Genomic DNA, 21,118 nt, shown 5'->3' with positions numbered 1-21,118 from the left:
TAGCACAGAGATGCTGCATTGAAAACAATTCAGATTTTGGATTTTTGGCTGAATTCTTCTTCATCTGTGAAGCTCCTGTCTTGTTGCGACTGTTAAGCTTTCTTTCTGTCGTGCTTGAAACACAAAAAGCAGACAAACTTAATTTTATTCTAAGTGTATTCTTTTTGCAGCTGATGCAGGTTTTTGCCATGAAGGCAGAGCTCTTCTCCCCTGAATCAGATGTTGCCAGAGGGTTGTGTATTTGACTGCTGTCCCTTTCAAGTTTAAACATCTTTGAAACCATGTAGTGCATGTGAAGCAATAACAAGAGCCTCAGTGTTTATCCCTGCTGTACACCTTGAGCATGACAACTGTCATGTATCTGCCACCTTTTGGCTCGTAGGTAAACACCTCAGAGCAACTTTCCGTCCACTAAGGCCCCGAACATACCACAGTGGAACATCTCACGCATGCCACCGAGAGGGAAACAGGCTGGAAAACCACAACAAGTAATTTTTGGATTTATGCTGGCCTCCATGTGTTGTCCCAGGCACTCCAAACTCCTGGTCAACGCTGAAAAAGACAGGTCTTAACAGGCAGAACATAGATAGAGCACACGCAAAGGGTCAGGGGTCGATCCCCTGAGGTCCACCAGGTATTTGCTCCTCCTGTTTGTCTGTGTATATCATAAAATGTTATTCTGGAGACATGTAGAGTTGGCAGCTGGCCTACTTTTTTAACATTTACTGTCTGTAAAAGTGAGTGACAAGAGTGAGAAACCTTTGGCTTATCCTCAGGTTTTCTGAAGGGATAAACTTCTTCTGAAGACTTACTGCTCTGTCAGGCACCCTAAATCAAACCATTACAGTCATAACAGCCGTCTCTCTACACGCATGGAGACACACATTTCCAGTTTTATGCTCCCAGCGGTGAGTTGTTGTAGAGGCAGTCAGCTTACAGGAGTGAGAAGCAGCTTGTTCTTAGGAAATGGGATATCCCAGAACACACAAACACCCAAATGAGTACCTGTTAACACACACACACACACACACACACAAGTACATGCTTTCCCCCCTGGTGCAGTGAACTGGATCATCAAAACAGGGATTAGAGGAGTTACGGACTCAGTGAAGCAAAATGTTCACCAAACAAACTTAAACACTGTATTTCAATGTCTTTGATGTCCTACATAAACCCCCTGTGGTCAGACATGAAATAATAAATCTCATGGCTCACTGACTTGAGTCGCTTAATATTTTTGTACCCAAGAGTCGGACCGCCTCTCAGCCTTTCTCTCAGCACAACAGTCTGCCGGTTGTCTGCGGTTTCTTGTCAACAGACGTCATGAGAAGAAGTGTACATAAACAAAAAACTTAAGTAGTTTAAAAAGACTTTCAAGAAGAAATTAAGATCATGCCAGCCTACATGTTCATTTGAAGGAAAGCTCTCACCACGATCCAGCTAATAGTCTGACAAACCTGCCCGTGAGGGAGAAACATGTCAAGACATATACTGCAGTACACCTTATAAAAGTGGTAATGGTTTTCAGAGCTGCAAGCTCTTTTTGTTGCAATTAAAGGGATAGTTTGGAGGTTTTAAGGATGAGCTACACATCAGAAGTTAATGTTTGATGTACAGCATATTGTAGAAAGCACGGTCTCTGTGTGAAAGAGCCAACTGGAGACTCTACAGGGAAGCTAAGCTATGTAACACAGCTACTTAAAACGCTTACATTACTATTTGGCACTTTATTTTTGGACACTTTTACCTCTTACCTTGACAAAAACAAACACATTTTGTCGATGACAACCTCATATAACCCTATCTAAAAAACTGAACTCCCCTTCTAATTGTTGTCATTAGAGCCTGAATAGCTCATTAACTGTTTAAGTATATATTTTTAAGTCCTTCCCACACTTCTGAGTTCTCCTAGAGTCTTCTGCTGTTCAACCCGTTCTACTACTGTACTCCTGATGTGTAATTTCTCTTGATTTATCCCACTGATACTAATCAAAGGCTTGTTTATAAGTTCATAGAATACCTGTCGTCAGACCTGGCAACCCAACTTGGCCAAGTCCAGTGTTGGCAAGTATGGTAAAGACTACATTAAGCTTTTATCTCATGAAAATAAAGTGTTGAATAAACAATTCAACAATTCAGCAGCATCCTCCTCTTGAAATGTCTTAAAGTTACTTTTTAATGGAAGGGGAGGGTTGCATTTTTTACTTAACTGGACAGGCGAAGAGATACAAAAACCTTGGAGGCAAAGTGAGGAGAAGCAAATGGTTGAGGCAAAGAGTCGACCCTGCAGTTGCTGCAAGGAGGACCACAGTCTCTGCACCCGAACCCCTAGGTTAACCCATAGGTTAGTGTTATTTAACTTTGATTGAGAAATCTGATCACTGACCAATAAAATCAAACGCATAGAAGACAGCAATTAGTTGTGGTATGAGATATTTAATTATTTTCTTTTAGTAGGGTTGTATGGGTGATATCACTTTTAATTGTACTGGCATCGATGGATGTCGATGAACTTGGTACGCTAAGTGAGAAATTGTGAGTCTGCCATGTGATTTAGCTAATTTTAAGGGACTCAGACCAAAGCACTGGTTTCAGTTTAAGTGTACGCTCTCCTACTTCTTTTGGCACTACTTGTTGACACAACACAGATGTGCTCCTCCACCTGCACTGATCATCTGTTTGGATCAACAAGCCACTGATCTGTTGTGACTTTGATATTTTTGCAACTTAGTTGTACAAAGTATTAAGCACCAGTTACTCAGTGGACACAGTAATGTATATAGAGTTTATTATACTAAAACAGTGTATTTTGACGATGTAAACGTGCAATTACAGTTGTAGTTTTTACTCTGTAGTGAGACTTTTCTGCTCTAAACTTAGGATGAAGTGTTCATGACTTCATGGAAACATTAAAAGGAAGTACAAACGTCTTTAACATTAGCATGTACACCATCAAGGCCTGTTTGTGGTTGTTTTTTGTCATTAAAGGGGACATTTGTCACTCCACGGCCACGCTATGTTTGAATCACAGAGCAACACAACAGCCAAGCTGCCACCATGACCACAATTAAAGAGCTCCTGGGAAAAAATGGTACAAACTGTCTCTAAAGATGTATGAAATAAGAGGGGATGTGTAAATTATTGGATGCTTTTTGGAGTAAGTCAGTGTGGTGAACCAATCTGACAGTTGTTTCCTCAGAGTGGGAACGTTGACAAGTTAAGTCCGGTCTTTGATTTTAAATTATTATGTTGTGGTTGCTGTGTTTAAGTCCATGATGAATGAAAGAGAGCAATGTCTGCTTCATAAACATACAACAGCACATCTGGAACAATGTTGATGTAGCGGAGGATTGACAGCAGGGGGCAGTGTTGAACCTGAGCTGATGTCTTTCAGAAGCGCTAAAGAGAAAAGTACAATCCCACATTTGTCTATTTTCAATCCATCATCAAATGTCTTTTATTCGCACAGAAACTTGAACTGAAATTTTACACTGCTGCAATAAAAGGCCACAAGGTTACTGCTTTCAGAGCCTCAATATTTCATTTTTTATTTCTTCATCATGTCCCCAAGTGAAAACTATTCCTCAAAACTGCATGTCCTGCCAGATGTGATGACATCCATCAGAAAAGTCTCAATCTCTGCTCTTGTTTGCCTGTAGTCTACCTGAAAATGTTACATTGCACAGAGACAAGATCCTGGCAGAGACGCCTTACAAGGAAACCTTAGAACCAACGTGCTTACACAACATAGACACAGTGACCCAAACCACAGAGGTAATACTTTGATAAAGCTGTTTAAATGCATCTGAGGGATTCTCATGATATCTGAGAATGTGCATGTGAAGTCCACAAGGAGTTATGGATGCCATAAAATAACTTTCCAAACACTTTTGTGAGCTCAGGTTTGCGTAAGTCACTGGTTTATCGCTTTCATTTGAGCTTTTTCCAGACAGCCTTGTAGAGCTGCGGTAAAAGAAAACATGTCCAGCAGAAAAAAAAGTGAGGTCAGTTTGTTTGTGTGACACCTTCTGGACAATGCAGTTCAACCTGACCCCTAGAAAAACATTTTCAGGGTCATCTCCACTGCAGGTCGAAGGTGAGGATGTGTTTCCTGTGAGAGAGTGTGAAGTAAACTGTCAGTTTCACTTCACAGACAGTGGGTTTGTCAGTCATCCTCTGGCCACATGTGCAGGTCAGCCACAGAGAAATCCTCGTCTCAATGAAACCTCAGTGACTCAAACACGTCTCAGAGTCTCCAGCCAAACCGTGTCTTTATAGCACCTGGTAAATGAAAGCAGCTGTGAGAACAGCAGGGAATGCGGACAGGAATGAGCACTAGCAAAGCACGTTATTACACCAGCAGGCTTTCAGATCAGGACCCTAAAAGGAAACAGGTTAGGTTATCCTCTGACTCCTGATCCTTGATGAATACTGCAATTTTCCGGCCCATGACCTCCTTGAGATAACATCAGCAGTCTAGCGATCTTTCTCGGCCCCTCATGGTCTAGAGGAGAGGAGACTTTCACCATGTCCTCCTCTTGGGAGCGGTGGCTGTTGTCCTTATCGCAGGAAGTCACACAATACTGTGGAGGAATGTAAACCCAAACTCCAAACTCAACTGCAGCTGAAGTCCTAGAGACAAGCAAAAGTTTTAGCCAAGTCACTTTTTGTTTTAATTCTTTACCTGATTACTTTGGAACAGAGCGTCCACTGCAGGGAAATACACGGTTTCAGTTATTTAACAGATGTGATTTTGTTTAGTTTTTTACTTTCAAGAAGACATAACAGCACAGAGCAATCTGGCATGAACTGATGTGTTGTTCTTGTGGAACAATGCACAGAAACTCCACCTTCATATGACAGGAAACACTTCAAATGTCTGCGTGAAGTTGATGATTATTACATACAGAGACGTTTTCAATTATGTTTACAGAAACGTAATATTTTACATCATTTCATTTTTAGATTCTCTGTTCTAAATAATGTGAGCCAGCTTTGGTCATGGTGGTCCACATTGATGATACCTTGAAAACACAGCAAAATACAAACCACAAACAACAGTCTCTTAATTTAAATGAGAAGTCAACATTACACTTGCAAATCCACATGTCAGGGTCACAGTTAGAGGTGGGAGAAAAATTAAAAATTAAAAATTGATATTGGGGTTTTTTTGTTTTACAACATCAAAATCGTGATTCTTGGACAAAAAAATCATTTTCTTTTTTCAAATTCAAATTCTTCATTTCAGTCTTTGTTTATAAACTGGATTGGACAAAAGTTTACCACATTTTTTTTAACATGGTCTGGTGTTGAAAAAGCAAACTAAAAATCTCAAAAATCTTAAATATTAAAAGATCGCAATTTAAATGACTTGGCACCCAAAAATCGTAAAAAAAAAAAAAAAATCAAATCGCGAGAACAGCATATCCTCCCAGCCCTGGTCACAGTATTTAACAAATACATCCTCTATGTTTATATATGACACTGATTTATTGCGCTAAATACAGTCGGTGTTAAACAGTCTTGGTTAAAAGTTTGGTGAAAATGGAAATGGAAACTGTTTTTAAAGCCACTATAAGGGATTTTAAGGTTTTTATAAAACAGGCTGAAACAATTAAACTGTATCTTTTATTTTTATTTTTTTATTTTTTTATCATTTTATTTTTTTCCAGGGAGGAACATACAAAGTCCTTACAAAAGTTACAGTTACATACAAAAATATCAAAATATATCTACTAATTTATTACACTCCCTTTTATTTACAGGCATACAAAGTAAGAAAAAATAAATAAAACAAAACAAATCAACGGGTGTCACACTACCTCATTTTCCATGAAGTTTGACTCACAACAGTTTTCAATCATCACTCACAATAGTTAATATTCTGGTACTTAAAGCCATATATTAGAGATACTCAAAACACTTCAGGCCTCCTCACTTCTATATATCTTATCCATCTGGACCACAACTTCTTAAATTTTTTAGATTGTAGTTTTAATGCAAAAGTCATTCCCTCCATAATATAGATTTCGTGAAAAAATGTCTTGCCGGTCCTCCAGTGTTGGTGCATTGGGTTGTAACCACTTCCTTGTAATAGCTTTCCTCCCTCCTGTCAATAGTACCTTTATCAATTAATTGTCAGCTAATGACTGGGTATGCAATGCCATGGTTCCAAAGTACAGTGAGCAGATATCAAATGAGACAGTAGTTTGAAATACATACTTAAACTGTACCTTTAATAATCAACAAACGCAAACCAGATTAAGTTATTTTATTATACTTTCTGGTAACTGTTTTAGCAAAAAGTTATTCACAATGAGTGATATGTTACGCTGTCAGAGGAGGAGGAGGATTTTTTTCCACACAGACAGGACAAGATCAGCCAAAAGATAAGGGGTATTACTTTGTCCAAGAAGGATACAAAAATCAACACCAGTGTAAAGCTCCTTACCAAATTCTGCTCTGCATCATTGGAAGTTCAGAATTAAGCTGCTAAAATTAAACTGTACAGATAATCAGATTTAGGTTAAAGCATGTGGATTTTGTCGACCATCCAGCTCAATCAAACCACCTCAGGAAAGAATCTTTCCTTGCCAATATAAATTTAGACCGGAGGAGCAATTACAGAGGCCAGTATCTCTTTCAACAGCCGTGTGAGTGTAACTTTCAGATGACAGTAAGACGATCTTTTAATAGATTCTTTAATCATCGATGTTACAGTTCATTGGACTGACAGTTGGCTAAAAGAGTAAACCAATAAAGCAGGTTTACTGATGTCACTCTGTCACTCGGCCAGAATAAAAATGACTTCTCTTTGACATTATATCATTTTAAATGGATTCATTTAAAGAATTAAAGGAAGGTCTGTCATGACTTCCTCATATCAGTTTATAGCTCTGGAAGTGAACTCACGTGTCACGTTTATCAAACGCCTCATCGCCTTCACAGGAGAAGAAACAGTGCTGTGTGCTTCTCCCTGCATGTGTTTGACCCTGGGCTCTGGCCTTTGGCTCAGACCTGAGGCGTGGATCGGTCTGCAGACACACTACTGTGGTTCAGGCATCTGATTTCTTTTTGTAGAACACACACTCTCACACACTCTCCAGGAGGCTCAGGTCAGGGAGAGGAAACCTCGGGGATGTGATGTTCAGGGAACATGGCTGATCTTTTAACACCACCTCTGTGCTTTAAAGAGGCTCCAGCTCTTGTTTCACCCCCTCAGATTCGTCTGATCACTCTGCTGGAGGTGCAGCCTGGTGACAGATTGATGGATATGAGGGTGACATAACATGAAAATGTCTGCGTGCCCCCTGGAGTCAGGTGAGGGTGCGGCCCCAATCATGTGTTCAGAGGTCGTTGAGTTTAACAGTTACAGAGAAAACCTTTCTGGCTGGGCATGTGTTTGTTTTGAAAACATTTTTATCTATATCCTCAAAACAACATATTAACATTAACCAGATTCAGTTTCTCTTTTTTGCTGAGGTTTGAACTTTTTTTTTTTTTAGTGTGGCTGTCATTGTTGAAGAAAGCAAGAAAATGCGATGTAAGAAGCTAATCCAAAACAAGCATCCCAAAAGAATCAGCCAGGGTTGATTTCCATATAAAAAAAAAACAGAGTCTGTGCATAGTTTTCCTTCTAATGACTTTCTTCTGCCCTCTAAACACGACTTTGGCTGAAACCCCATCCTTAATACTTTATCAATGCCCCTGCGGACTGTCAGTTTCCACGGCTGCGTTGCGTCTTCTCCTGACCCGAAGCAGTTCAGCATTCCTGCTTTCTTATTGGGCAGAAAGACTTGGAGAATGATGAGCGTGACTCTGACCCTGGGCAGACCTCTGCTCTCGGTGCTGCACAGGTGTGTGGCCTCAGGGGGGCCGAGAGAGGGGGGAGATAGACGTCCTCACGCACACTCAATACAACACAGCTCACACTCCCGATACATAGAGGTGTCCCTTGGGGTATTTCATGCTGCTGTGGACTTCGGGTCACTTCTGACTCATGTCTGCTTTTGTCTGCTTGTTTGTCTTCAAACCTGCGGTTATTAGACAGCTTTTTTATAAGTGAAATCAGCTCTCTCCACAACCCAGACTCATTAAAACGAACCCTTGTGGTGTCATGTTTAAGTGAAAATGAGTGAACAAGCTAAATTTGATCTTTTGGGGCGTTCAATTTTGTCTGGATGAGAATAAAGTGAAGTAATGGAGAAATAAAGTGATAAAGATTTATGTTTCATGGCATAATAAAATGCTCTTAAATGTAATGTTAAAGGTAATATTTATTACATATCAAGTGCCCTGTAGGTTTCATGACAGCTTTTGAACATTTTGCAATTGGAAGAGCACACTGTATTTAGCGTGAACATTTCCAGATGTTGTAAACTGAAAGTTTAATTGCTCGGCTGGCATTGCAGCGCACTGAAATTCGCTAAAAGGAGGAAAACATTTTATCAACCAATTTTCTTAGCATCCTGACTCTTCCTTTGTACTGTAACTCTGCTCTTTTATGGACACGGGGAAAGTTTACAAGCTGATTAGTGCCAAGTGAACGCTCGCTCCTCATTCTCCCTTTGGCCTTTAGTTTTTAGTCCAAGATTCCTCCCACTGGCACAGTGAGGGAAGCAGAGCAGTGTCATAAAGCCTGGTGTAATCTCTACCGACAACCCTCCATATGAACAGCCAAACGTCCTTTCACTGCAGTGTGTGAAACCAAACATCCCGTAACACATTGCTCTTTTCATTTTCAGTTCTGATTCCTCCTCATTACGCAGAAGCTCTGCAGCTCTGATGAGGTGACATGCAGAACTGTCAGCACCTGAGCCTGACCCCTGTCATTATGTGCAGTCTGAAGCTGGGGGGAAAGATTTTTATCAGGTTTATTTGATGACAGCCTTGGCAGGATATTTAGCTAATGGAAATGAAATGGAAAAACTGTGACTTTTTGTGGAAGTGTGTCTGCAGAATGTCGTAGAGCATGCACTGCTCCACAGCAGAGGAATTAACAGGTTAGAGTCACCAAGAACATGCTTTTACTTCTCTTTTTTCCCCCTTTGTCCGGCTCAATTAAAGACTTGATTCATTTTCATTCTGCTTTGGACTTAGTGTAATTTTTCTTTTTTCATTTATTTGAATTTCCTGTTGAAGAGACAAGTCTAAGAGTGGACACACACGTTTTTTTTCACAGTAATTTGTTCGAGTTTCCAGGCACTTGAGCACTTTCCACATTAACTCCATCCTAATTTATTCATGGAAAATACTTGGGAACTTAATCAGGCTGACACAAAGGTCAACGCTGTTTTCACTCAAAGGTCTAAGACAAGTTTTGCTGTTGAACCACAACAACTCTTTGCACTTTACAAAGTCATGCTTTTGATTGTAGTAGGTGCAGGTTTAACTTTGTACTTCTTTCTCCTTGTCAGATGTGAATGAGTGTGAGGAGACCAATGGAGGCTGTGAGGCTCTCTGCTGCAACACCATTGGAAGTTTCTACTGTAGGTGTCCACCTGGACTGAAGCTCAATGAAGATGGCAGAACCTGTGAAGGTGAGTCTGCTCTGTATGTGTTTTTGAAGGGTTAAAAAAGAAATTTAAACTACAACAAACTGACCAGTATAACACTGTTTAAGATGGCTAAACACCAGGTTACAATGTTTGTTCAACAATGTCACATTAGTTTTCTGAGTGTGGCTAAAGTTAGCAGAGTTAGCTCCACCAGCCTTTGGTCGTCCCTCCAGGTTAACACCCACCTGGCTGTGCTGGTTACTCCAGTTGAGTCATTAAGGCCTACATACAACTTTTTTTTCATTTTCTGAGTCAAAACACTGGCAAACTGTGCTGCACTTTAAGACAACATATGCTATCTGTGATTGTTTGCCTCAGTGTAGTAATTGCTGGTTTATAGCAGATTTGACCAGTATACGGCAAAACAGCCTATACTTGTTAAAAATGATTCACTATTTGTTTAACCCTCAAGGTTTAATGCATTCAATCGTTTTATTCCTGAAAATATTTGTCCCTACAGGATGAATTTAAGAACTTTCTTAACTTTTCACTGTATCTGCCATTAAAATATTCCAATTACTTTGGTTTGGTCATAAACATGTACCTGGAAACCCATCAACATTTTTGTACTTGTTGCAACTGTTGCCACTTGTTTTAGACTGTTGGTCATGTTCAGCTAAAACACGGGCCACTGAGACCTCAGACAAACTGAACTCTGCCATCTCCAGCGTTGAGTGTTTCTGTCTGTAGAGGACTCGTTGCAGTTACACAGACATATTTGTCATCCTGGTATTTTCATGTCTCTAGAAGAAGAAGAAAGTGAACTTAACCTCAGGAGCACATTCTTTTCTATTCTCTTCTTGTGCCATTGGTAAAATTAGCGATTCAGTGGGGAGACTTTTTTGTACCAGGCTGTAAAAGTTAATTTTTGCTGTGAAAACAGCTTTTTGGCTTGTTGTGTTTGTGACTCCCGATACTTCCGGAGCCAGCCTCAAGCGAACACTCGAGAAACAGCAGATTTAAGCACTTGGGCATTGTCTCATATTTTCAGACCGGAGGGTGCCGCTTGGTGATCTCCCTCAGTGGGTTACTCGAGTACTGTTTTGTTCTGCTGTCAGAAAAAAATCTGCATGCTTTGAAACAGGAGAAGAGAGTTTCTCTGGTGTCCGTCTTGGAATTTCTTGTATGTCCCTCAGCCCTACCAGTGTTAAATCAGTGGAAAACATGAACTACAACCCAACTGGGGCTTTCAAAAATAAGGACAATATTGCTGTTGTAATGTTGACCTTTATGGTGATTTGTTATTGTTCTTTTGAGGCTCCCTAAATGTGGAGTCTGTAACTTGTAATCAGGATTTCAGCATTTGAAGATTTTTCTGGTTTCTGTGATGTTGATGATTCAGTGAGCTCTGATTTTGTCAATATTGAGCTAAAATTGCAGCTACCTACAGTGGCTGGTGGGTGTCAGACAATTTGCAAAAGCTACAACACAAATGCGAAAGCCACAAGACAACAGAAGTACAGCCACAACGCAAGTTAAAAGACATTAGTTATCCAAACAAACACAGAGAGGTTGTAGAAGTAGGTAAATAATTGGCTTCATCTATGGTAAATATAGCTTCATGGAGGTCTCACCTTATGATATCCTTCATAGTACTTATATTACTTTAGTTATGTTAGCATTAGAACTATGTTTATCATAGCTCAAGTTATAAAAGAAAACAATCATTAACTTACTTCCACAACTTTTCTGTGTCTGTTAGGAAAACTTTCCTCTTAACCTTCGTTGTGGCTGTACTCCCGTTGTGTTGTGGCTTTTGCATCCATGTTGTGGTGTTTGCATTTGTATTGTGGCTTTTGCATTTGCAATTGTTGCGTTTGCGTTCATGTTGTTGCTTTTGCAAAGAGGCTGACACCTATCGGCCACTGTAGCTACCTCCTGTCTATCACAAGTCCCAGCATCTCTGATTTACCACTCATCCAAACTGTGCTTCTCTCCCAAATTTTTCCCATGAGATTTCTTTTTGCTCCATCATATTCTGATGTTTCTGATTAGGAAACCTCTGCCAGTGGTTGGTGTAATCAGAATAATGATTCCTCTGTGCTGCAGCCAAGCCTGGAGGAGACACGACGAGTGCTCTGCAGCACGGCTGTCTGCTGGAGGAAGCACAGGGCGATCTGATCCTGGTCATGGTTATTAGCAGAGCTGATGGGAACGTTGTCACAGCTGGCTTTCATAGCTGTCTTCCCTCTGCCACTGCAGTGTACTGCAGAAAAACAGCAACCCACAGCATTAGTGTCATAATTGTCTGTAATAGGCAGTAGTATTAGGAGAAATTAAAGAGCTGGTTGAATGTTGTGGCTGCATGTGAGGTGCTGCGTCTGCAGAAAGTGATCAGCCAGCAGGAGGGAGGGCTGCAGAGTCAGAACCTGCGTGACAGAGAGACGGGAGCCATTCATTTAGAAGTGAAAGAGTAAATGGTTCTTTGGAGCTGGATCATGCTCAACCACATTAAAACTTTTGGGGAATCCTATCCTTGGCAGGGTGGTGTAGTTTTTCCTAAATGAAAGACATCTGCTGGCATGGGCAAGAATCAAACCAACGGTTCTTTTGTTCAGTGCAAAAAACCTGAAAAATAAGAAATGTATTATTTAATCCCTTGTGGAGAGTTCCCTGCGTGTTCACATGTGGCCTAAATTTGAATTTGAACAACCATCATGGATAAAAACCTTTCTGATCAAAGTGAATGAAGCCAACAGTAACTACCGTCATGCTGTGTGCAGCACAGAGCAGAAAGTGTCAACATTTTAGCCGTCATGCTAAATGAACTTTACTGCTCAGACCAACATGAGCGTGAAGGTGAGAGTGACGGACTGCCAGCTGAGACACCTGTCTTAATAGAAAGCTGTGCCCAAAATCAACACATATCAGATGCTCTCATTAACTCTGAGAGTCGGAGAGTTCCCGTAATGACTTTATTAAGAAAAACATCTTTTCTTCATTTTGGACTGGATTTTTCTGGTATTTTATTCAGGATTTTCCGACTCTGGCTCAGTATCTCAGAGTCCTGGCTCTGTGCCCATCATCAGTCTCTCATGCTCCTCTCTCGCCTACCTGGCATCTTTGTCCACATCATTCTGAACTCTGCACAAAAATGCGTTTTGCATGTGATGTGCATCAGAAACACAGTGAGAATCAGTTTCTGGGGGCCTGTCTCAGCTTGGGTTCTTCTTACATGCTTGTGGTGTGAAGTAATAGTTGTGCAGGTGTATTTCACTGAAGCTTTAAGGCTGCAGAAAAGGATAAAACGAATGGTCCCTGTTCCCAGCAGGGGTCTTAAAGGGTTATTTCAGGTTAAAATGGTGATTCTGGAGCTGTATGAGATGTATGTGCTAGTGCTGCTGCGTTAGTGCTCGCTTTTTGGCCACAGATGAGAGAGCATGGTGTTAACTCCTGAACAGACCATTTCACTGCAAGCCTCATTCCTTTCTCAGCTGTAGGTATTATAAATTCTGAATGTGACTTCTGGCAGTCAGAAAATTTGGCTTCACTCTAGTGGCAATCCACGTTGGTTTCGATGAAAAAATAGAGACAGCACATTTTCTATTCTCTGACAGAGAGTAATGTGCAATCATAAATCTCACCTTTTATCTCAGTACATTCTTTAAGGACAGTAAGGTACAGTGGATCAGTAGTTAAATGTTGTAAATCATCAAGGAAAAAGCATCAATCAAAGTGAAAAAACTGTATTTAACTCTGCTGGTCGTACTTTTTAGTGAAAGAGAGTCTGGGTAAAAGGGAAGAGTGGGGAAAAGTGGGGGAGAGAGGAGGATCTTTAATGTGATGGACATTTAAATGGGAGGGTGAAAAGAGGGAGATGGAGAGGAAAAATCAGGAGGCAGAAGGAATAAGAAGTAGTCAGGGCAGGATTCAGCACCTGGAGAATTAACCATTAGCAGTTTATGTGCTAAATAAAAACAGTTTTATGTTATTTGCTTAAGAATTTCAAGCATCCTTTTTAAGTTTTCCTCTTTTCAGCCATGGCTCTGTCGCCAGGATGTTGGATTTTCTGCCTGTTTTTAATTGAAGCCATGACTCACCTGACAAGAGCTGCAAACTTTCAACACAGTTATTATAGAAGGATTTGCTACAGGCCACACTGTTACCATGGATACCATGGCTACAACATGGGCTACCTGGCAGCAGGTGAGTAACTCAAATGATGCTGAGGATGCACTAATTTAATGCTTTCAGAGTTTATTCTGAAGCTCCATTTACTTGTTTAAAGCTCCCCTTTGTATTTTTTTTACTACTTATGATGGAGTCTGGAATAGATGATAATATTTCTCTATGAGCTACAAAAGCAAGCAAACCCATCAGCATCAAGATTAATGATCTGTAAGTTTTTATTTTCTCTGCCTAAAACTGCTGCCAGGGAGTAGGTGACAGAAAAAGTGGTAACCTGCAGGCTACTTAAATAGTCATTTTCATTGACTAAAAGTGATGCATTTTTCTTCATCAAAGGAGGTACTTAAAATAAACAGGACAAATTCAGTAAAGAAGTAAAACTTTTCCCAAAGTGGGCACAGACCAGAAATCCTCATAGTAGCTTTAAGTGTTTTTTACTGAGTTTGACTTTTTTTTCTTCAAAACAATTCAGATCTTTCAAAAGTAGTAGGTACTTTTTTATTCTAACATAACTTGACTTGACATATGATTACAAGAGATTTTTTAATATAACTTGTGCCAAAACCTTAACTGTGTGTCATTACTCACTTGTTAGTACAGTCAGGAGTAAGTCAGTGTTTGTGTCTTTCCGCAGTCAGACGGCCTAATCAGGCTCATAGATACTGTGTCTGCTGTATGTGCTGTCTGGCACTGTGCTGAAAACTTCTGTCAGAGGAGAGGAGGAAAACATTTATCTGCAAAGATTAGTACACATGACATCATAAATCAAGAGAGAAGCTTTGAAATGCTCACACAAACACAGCTACTCATGCATATTTTGTTTCAGTTCTGGCAGAATTGCTGCACCTGGAGAAAAATACACATGTTGGAGCTTGTTTACATTTCTCATTACCGTAATTCTGATAATCCCGCTGATCTGCTGTGTTTTTAAAGAGATAATCCTTGGAGATAAATCAAGATTGTGGATAAATACTCTGTCTTCTGTGCACAATAAACAAACCACCTTTCGGACATGGACCAAAGTAGTTTTCCATGAGGACGACACAGTGCTGTAGGTAGCTGTGGGCAGAGAATTAATGAGCCTTCTGTAAAAGCCAACGTCTGCTGAGGCTTTGGCTCTGAGCTCGTAGAGGGGGATCATGTTCTGGAAGTGGAAACCAGGCTGGAAAGGAGTCACTGACTGGGCGCTGTAGCAGACAGAGGAACAGCAGCTCCACAGCGCTGGATCTGTTTCATGAAAAACCAAACCAAAGGACAGCATGCAGCATGGACGGAAAAATGAAGGACAGCTCCTGCCAGCTTTCCTGGACAAAAGTGAAGCTAGAGTTTGGCCGCAGAGACAAAGAAAAGGAAATTTAGAAGCTAAATCTGCCTCAAGCAGCATATTTGAATATGTTAGGGTTATATTAATATGAGTAGAAGGTTCAGCTGAGGGGTATTTCTGTAATTCATCTCTCTGGAGAAGCTTTTACAGGAACCACTGGGCAAATAGATTTGCGTCCCTATATGCTAATGTGCTGCAGTTTGTTCTCAACCTAATCCCATCCTTGTTTTAATAAGACTGAGTGGAATTCAGTCTCATCTATAACACAGACCACCAAGATGTCTGTGTTTACAGGGCTGCACTGACCTTAGACGTATTTTTATGTGATGACGTGTTTGGGGCCTTGTAAAGACCTGATTTCTTAATAAATATCAGGTCACGTACTTTCTGTGTACTCACTTGTGTGTACTTTGGAAGCATGAAAACAGTGTTGTGGTAGTGTATAGTGAGATGATGACATTGAGATACAGGCTGTCCAAGTTTGACGCTGCCTTGATCACAAACACTGCTTGAACACAGCCAGATTCTCTTCCTGTGAAGAACAGATTCAGTCTCATTGCCAAACATAAAACCTGTTGCTGTAAAGCTGCCCTGACAAATATTTTTAGAATGACTATAGCTTAGTATGTGTGAGGTGAAGAGGTATTTGTAACCCAAAGAGACGTTGCTCTCAGCTCAGCACTTCACTTCAACTCCACAGAATATTTATCAATTTTTCATTGATCTCGATAGTTGACCTTGAATGCTCCCACGAGTTGTACTTCAAGCTGCGGTGGGACTCTGTTCCCAGCTCGAAAAAAAATTCCAGTCTATATTCCCTGTTTGGGCCTGGCACTAAAACAACCAGTGACTGGTTGACAAAGCTGATCATTTAGCAGCTAAAGAGACAGATCTAATCCTCAAAAACAGGAGGAGATGGAAAACAGAGAACAAACCAGAGTGAAGATCTGGAGTGAACTTCACTGGAGGCCAAAGACACAACACTAAACATGTGCTCAAGTGGCTTCATGCCTTCTGAATGTGCTAACAGTTATGTGGCAAAAGTTCATACCACCTGATATTCAGGGGCTTGTTAGCCTGAGGAGGCGAATATCAAATATCTGCACTGGCAGAAGACACGACCTGTTTCTGTCTCTATTCTGTCTAAGGGCCAAAATGAAAATGAAGTTAGACCACAGAAAAAAGAAATGATGGTGATGTGATTATTTTATGGAACCACAGTTTGCATGTCTGAATCAATTCAAAACAACAGTGACTGAAAGACACCTGTCTGTTAAGAAGAAGCAAAATACGCCAAGTGTACAAAATGCTAAAACTAGTGCTGTATGTTTAAATTAATGTTAAATAATGTAGATATAGTAGTCATTTAGAGGGAAAAATGTCTAAAGCAAGTGTCCAGTTTTGTCACAATCACTTATTTTAAAAGGATGAAAAATGAACTATTTTGGTTTCATAGGAGCAAGCTGTGTCCCATGCTTTTAGGTTACATTGTGCTAAATGTCTTTGAAGACATAAGCCTAGTATTTGTGCCATATGGATGTGCAGTAACTTTAACGGACATACTGTGAAATTCAGTAAAGAAATGCGTTTTTTTATTCAAAATTACTTGAATGAGAATTTATTTTGCACAGTTATGCTTTAGGCATATTTGATATCATGCAACATGATTGTTAAGTTTTGGCCCGTGACCCTTCACCCTGATTTGTTTTTGGCCCTTCACTGAAAAGAATTTGGGTACCCCTGGTTAAAACAAATCAGACCCAGTTTATAAAATGTATATAACACATTTAAGATCATTATGTTTAGCAAAGTGTTGGATAGTAAATTCATTGTTAAGTCAAGGAATGATACTTACTAAAAATTGTGATGTCAATCAAAAACCTCTTTAAACAAAGAGGATGAAATCTATCTATCATCTACCTATCTATCTATCTATCTATCTATCTATCTATCTATCTATCTATCTATCTATCTATCTATCTATCTATCTATCTATCTATCTATCTATCTATCTATCTATCTATCTATCTATCTATCTATCTATCTATCTATCTCATGGTATAAACTTAATATGAATGTTGAATATGAAATGTTTTTTATAAATGTTTTTTTTAATGACTTTATAATGACTTACTTTTAAGATGTAGTAAGATGTATTATGTAAGGTGAGAGACATTTTAAGCTTAAAATTCATGAAATAGAAAAATACTGAGTTATGCTGTAAATTTCAGACCATCACAGACATTTTTGTAAGAAACAATATTACCGGAATTAAATGTTAATCACCAGCCAGTTACTGTTTTCAATGTGTTGTCATTTAGGGCGGCTGTACCTTTGCTCAGTGTCTGCAGACTTTATTTGTTGATATTCTTAATCAGCTTTGTGAGCACAGATATTGGCTGATGATTATTATTTCCAAAGGGCCGCTGATGGGAAAACTGATTAACTGTCCTGTCTACTTATGAGACTTAAAAGATGTATAGTCGATCAGCCCTTACAAAGCAAACACTGTATTTTTTTGTGGCATGGCTCTATGACAGGACTTAAACTGTTCCTTTTCAAAGTATGGGAGGAAATAACTCGTAGAGGTGAGAGATGAAGATGATTATCTCCATGTACTGTGTGCAAATTAGTCTTCCCACTGAGTGTACAGATTGTCTGTTTATTTTTTTTGTCGGAGGGTTTGCGCTGCGATAAATGTTGGGAAATCATGTATAGAGTTTATTTATCCTGGGCTATTTGAAGCAGTGTTTAAAGCCATAGAGTCCAAAGACAAAATGTGTGGTCTGTGGTGGGAAAGTCAATGAGTTCAAACTCAACAGCACAAAAAATGGGTCTAATTTTTCTAAATGATCTTCTTAATGATGTTAAAACCAGCGTTTTTCACTGGAATTCTCTCAATACTTGGAATTTTTTTCTTGTAAAAAAAGGAAAAAGGTGGCTGTAATGGAGTGAATTGTAGAAAAAACACTCACCCCCGCCAGGCATTGCAATTGGCGCTGGCTTGTGGTCTTTTATGAAGTGTTAGATGTTATTACAGGCCGCATGCCGAAGCTAAATGCTTTTACACACACCTTTTTAATGTGTCACTTGTTTAAGTCAGCAAGTTTCCAGTCAGTCCACTGTGCTAATTGTCGTTCTGCTAACGAAGCAAACAGGTAACTTGTCTCTGTGCTGGAGGTGAGAGGGGTTGACTTTGTGTCCTAATTTTCCTGATGATGATGATGATGGAGGCAGACAGGCTGTTGCAGGAGTGCAAACAAAGCTGAGCTCCATAAATCAGCTCAGATCTTTTAGGGGGTCTGCAGTGGAAAACAATTTATTAGTCTTTGACCCCTGTATGATTAGAAATGTTTAGCAGCAGGGCTTGTTTCATTCGCAATCTGATCACACAGTGAGGCAGTCATGTTTCTCTCACCACCACTTTCTCAGACCAGGAGCCCCCTTTCTTCTATTTGTTTATAATCTCTACTCTCCACTGTGAGGAATGTGTATGTTTTGCATCCTCTGATTTACGTTACCATATGTTGGCCGCTCCCAGAGGACTCTGACAAGAAGCAAAGGAATGTAAATTTGCTTTTAAATGTTCAGTAGTTGCTAACACATGGGGGATTTGTTTGCTTGAGCCACATTGCACTTGAAGAATACTTTCCCTTCTCATTCATCATCTGCTTTCTTCTCCGAGCACATCTTAATCCTAAAACCAGTGTACAATTCTTTTCCCAGATCGTAAGCTCATCTTTTTTTGAACATAATGAGAGGATTTAGTGAAATTGCACTCATTTCTCTTCCTGCTTCTGTCTCTCCTCTTCCTCCCTCCCTCCTCACAGATATTGATGAGTGCCAGGTCCATAATGGAGGCTGCCAGCACAGATGTGTGAACACGAGAGGCTCGTACTACTGCGAGTGCAACCCGGGCTCTCGCCTGCATGTGGACGGACGCACCTGCCTCGGTAACTACGTCTCAGCTTTGAGTTTCTCCGTGCTCTGAATACTGCAGCTTGGCCTTTATAAGAAAGCCGTGACTAATGTTGAATCACAGCACCCTAATGTTTGTCAGGTGTTCTCGATTTGTGTCAAACTGTGTGAAAACACCAGAAACACAAAAAGTTGCTTTCACCAAAAATGTGATATTGACAAAATTTAGTGAGAAAATTACATCCAACATGATTTGATGTTTTTCCTTTTTTTTTAAATCCAGTCGGACACAGAGTATGCAAACATCCAAAGTTTCCCTCTCTTCAGTGTGGTTTGACTGGCTCAAAGTCACATAAACATTAAAACACTGCTCTGGAAGAGCGACTCTGCTGGAAGCTTCATAAAGACGGCACTGGCAGTGCAATATTTTTGTTTTAATTTCACTGCAGTTTAGTCACATATACTTTCTGACATGAGCACTCACTCATGTAAACCACAGTCATGATGTTGCGGTAGCTGATCCTTTGAGTGTGAGCCCTGATGTGAGATGGGTCTAGTGACATTTGATGGTTAAACCACCCGGAGTGCTGCTTGTGCACGTTACATTCTCTGCACTGGGTTTCAAGTAAATGTTTTGTTTAAGTGAATCCCTGGATCGCACAGTAACTATGTCATAGTCATCTTTATAATTGGTTGGCCTTTTTCAAAAACAGAAAGCATGAACATTGAAGTTTCTAAACTGCTGTGATTATTTTGTGTTGTACATCTCTTTGGACAAAAGCGCCTGTTAAATGAAATTGTAAAATTGTAGAATTGCAAAATCACTCAGGACAAAGTCAAGCAGCTTATTGTCTCATCTGAGAATCTCTTTTCAGCAGTTTTGCCTCTTCTTAGAAAACTTGCTTTCATCTCTCTCTATTTACTTAAAAAAAGGAAAAAATATATTACAAAATACTCAGCCTATTGTTCTCTTATTATCTTGTTAATTTCAGTTTAAAGGAGCTGTGAGGACTTTCTAAGTGATCTTAAATAAGTCTCCCTTCTAGATATATACCTGATCGTAATCCACACTTTAAAGTGAGATTAGCAACACAAACTTAGGCTATTTCGAAATGCTTCTTCCTAGCTTCCTGATTGGGTCGAGCCAGACCGGATTGATTTTTGTCACATCCAAGTTTACATGACAACACCGCCCTGGCTGAAAAAGTTTGGTAGTGAGAAGAAAGATCTATGTTTTTGTCAGCTTAAAAAGATTTTTTTCAAATTAATTTTGTAGTGATGTGGACACAGGAGCCTAACTGTCAGATAGAAAAAGGACAGAAGAACAGAAGAAAGTCAAACAGGAGAGTGATAGTACACGGGCGAAAGGCTAAAACTCGAACTAAGCTGTTTGTGATAATGTTCATTTCAACCCACATGCAGCAGTTTTTCTGCAGTGACCTGTTTAAACTGGAGAGTCAGGTTATGGTAGCTCTGCTTGGTAGATGACTGGCAGGACATGACAAGGAATCACTTCGATTACACATACCAGAAATGTAAATGCTGCCAGTAGTGTTTCATAAAGCATGCTACTAAACTACGGTACAAACTTACATTTGCTTTTTTCACGTTTCAAATAAATGCGCTATGTAATTGTTGATAAATACCTTACCTTATTGCTTTTGTACCCAGTAAAAAGTTGTCTTATACAAAGAAAACTTGTTTCGATCCAATCTCTATTCATTTCCAAAACGTACACATGCCTTGTTAAAAGTTACATCTTCACGTCAGTGTGCCTGAGACTCTGGGCCAAAAGGTGGTGCTGCAGTCCAGTTGAAACAGATCTTCCTAACTGCTCACTTAAGTTTGTAAATCAAATGTGTTAGTTGCTATTTTTTTTTTATTTTAAAATCTGGAATCTCTACTAGAGTAAAAGTTTGTAGGAAATATTAATCTGTGTAATACATTTTGCAGAGCATACATTGCTGAATGAAAAATAAATTACAGACAAACAAAGATGAGCTTTCTGTCAACAACATGGCTTCCAGCTGATCAATGATTTTCTGGTTGGATGGACTTGTGAGAACATCCAGAAAATACTTTGTGCTGAAATCACAAGAAGAAAGACTTTGGAAGTGTATTCGCTGGTTTGTTATTTCTGGGTCACTAAGGTCTGGTCACTGGCTTCTATGAGCCTCGTGTGGCTGAAGTA

At 39.8% G+C, this 21,118-nt stretch overlaps 1 protein-coding gene across 1 annotated transcript in view; it reads left to right on the top strand.

Moving 5' to 3' along the window:
• Positions 1 to 21,118, top strand: part of megf6b (multiple EGF-like-domains 6b) — a 78,612-nt gene that overhangs the window by 29,659 nt on the left and 27,835 nt on the right. Inside the window, exons 5-6 of the mRNA XM_074667797.1 lie at positions 9,417 to 9,539; positions 18,840 to 18,962. Of these exons, the coding sequence (XP_074523898.1) occupies positions 9,417 to 9,539; positions 18,840 to 18,962 (246 nt within the window). The remainder of the gene's footprint in view (positions 1 to 9,416; positions 9,540 to 18,839; positions 18,963 to 21,118) is intronic.

The sequence above is a fragment of the Halichoeres trimaculatus genome, unplaced genomic scaffold (assembly GCF_033239565.1).
Source record: "Halichoeres trimaculatus isolate MK-OKI-2021-1 unplaced genomic scaffold, fHalTri1.1 fHalTri1_scaffold_1, whole genome shotgun sequence".
In the NCBI taxonomy this organism is placed as follows: Eukaryota; Metazoa; Chordata; class Actinopteri; order Labriformes; family Labridae; genus Halichoeres; species Halichoeres trimaculatus.
The sequence above is the reverse complement of the archived record's forward strand: the minus strand, read 5'-3'. Positions and strand labels throughout refer to the sequence as shown.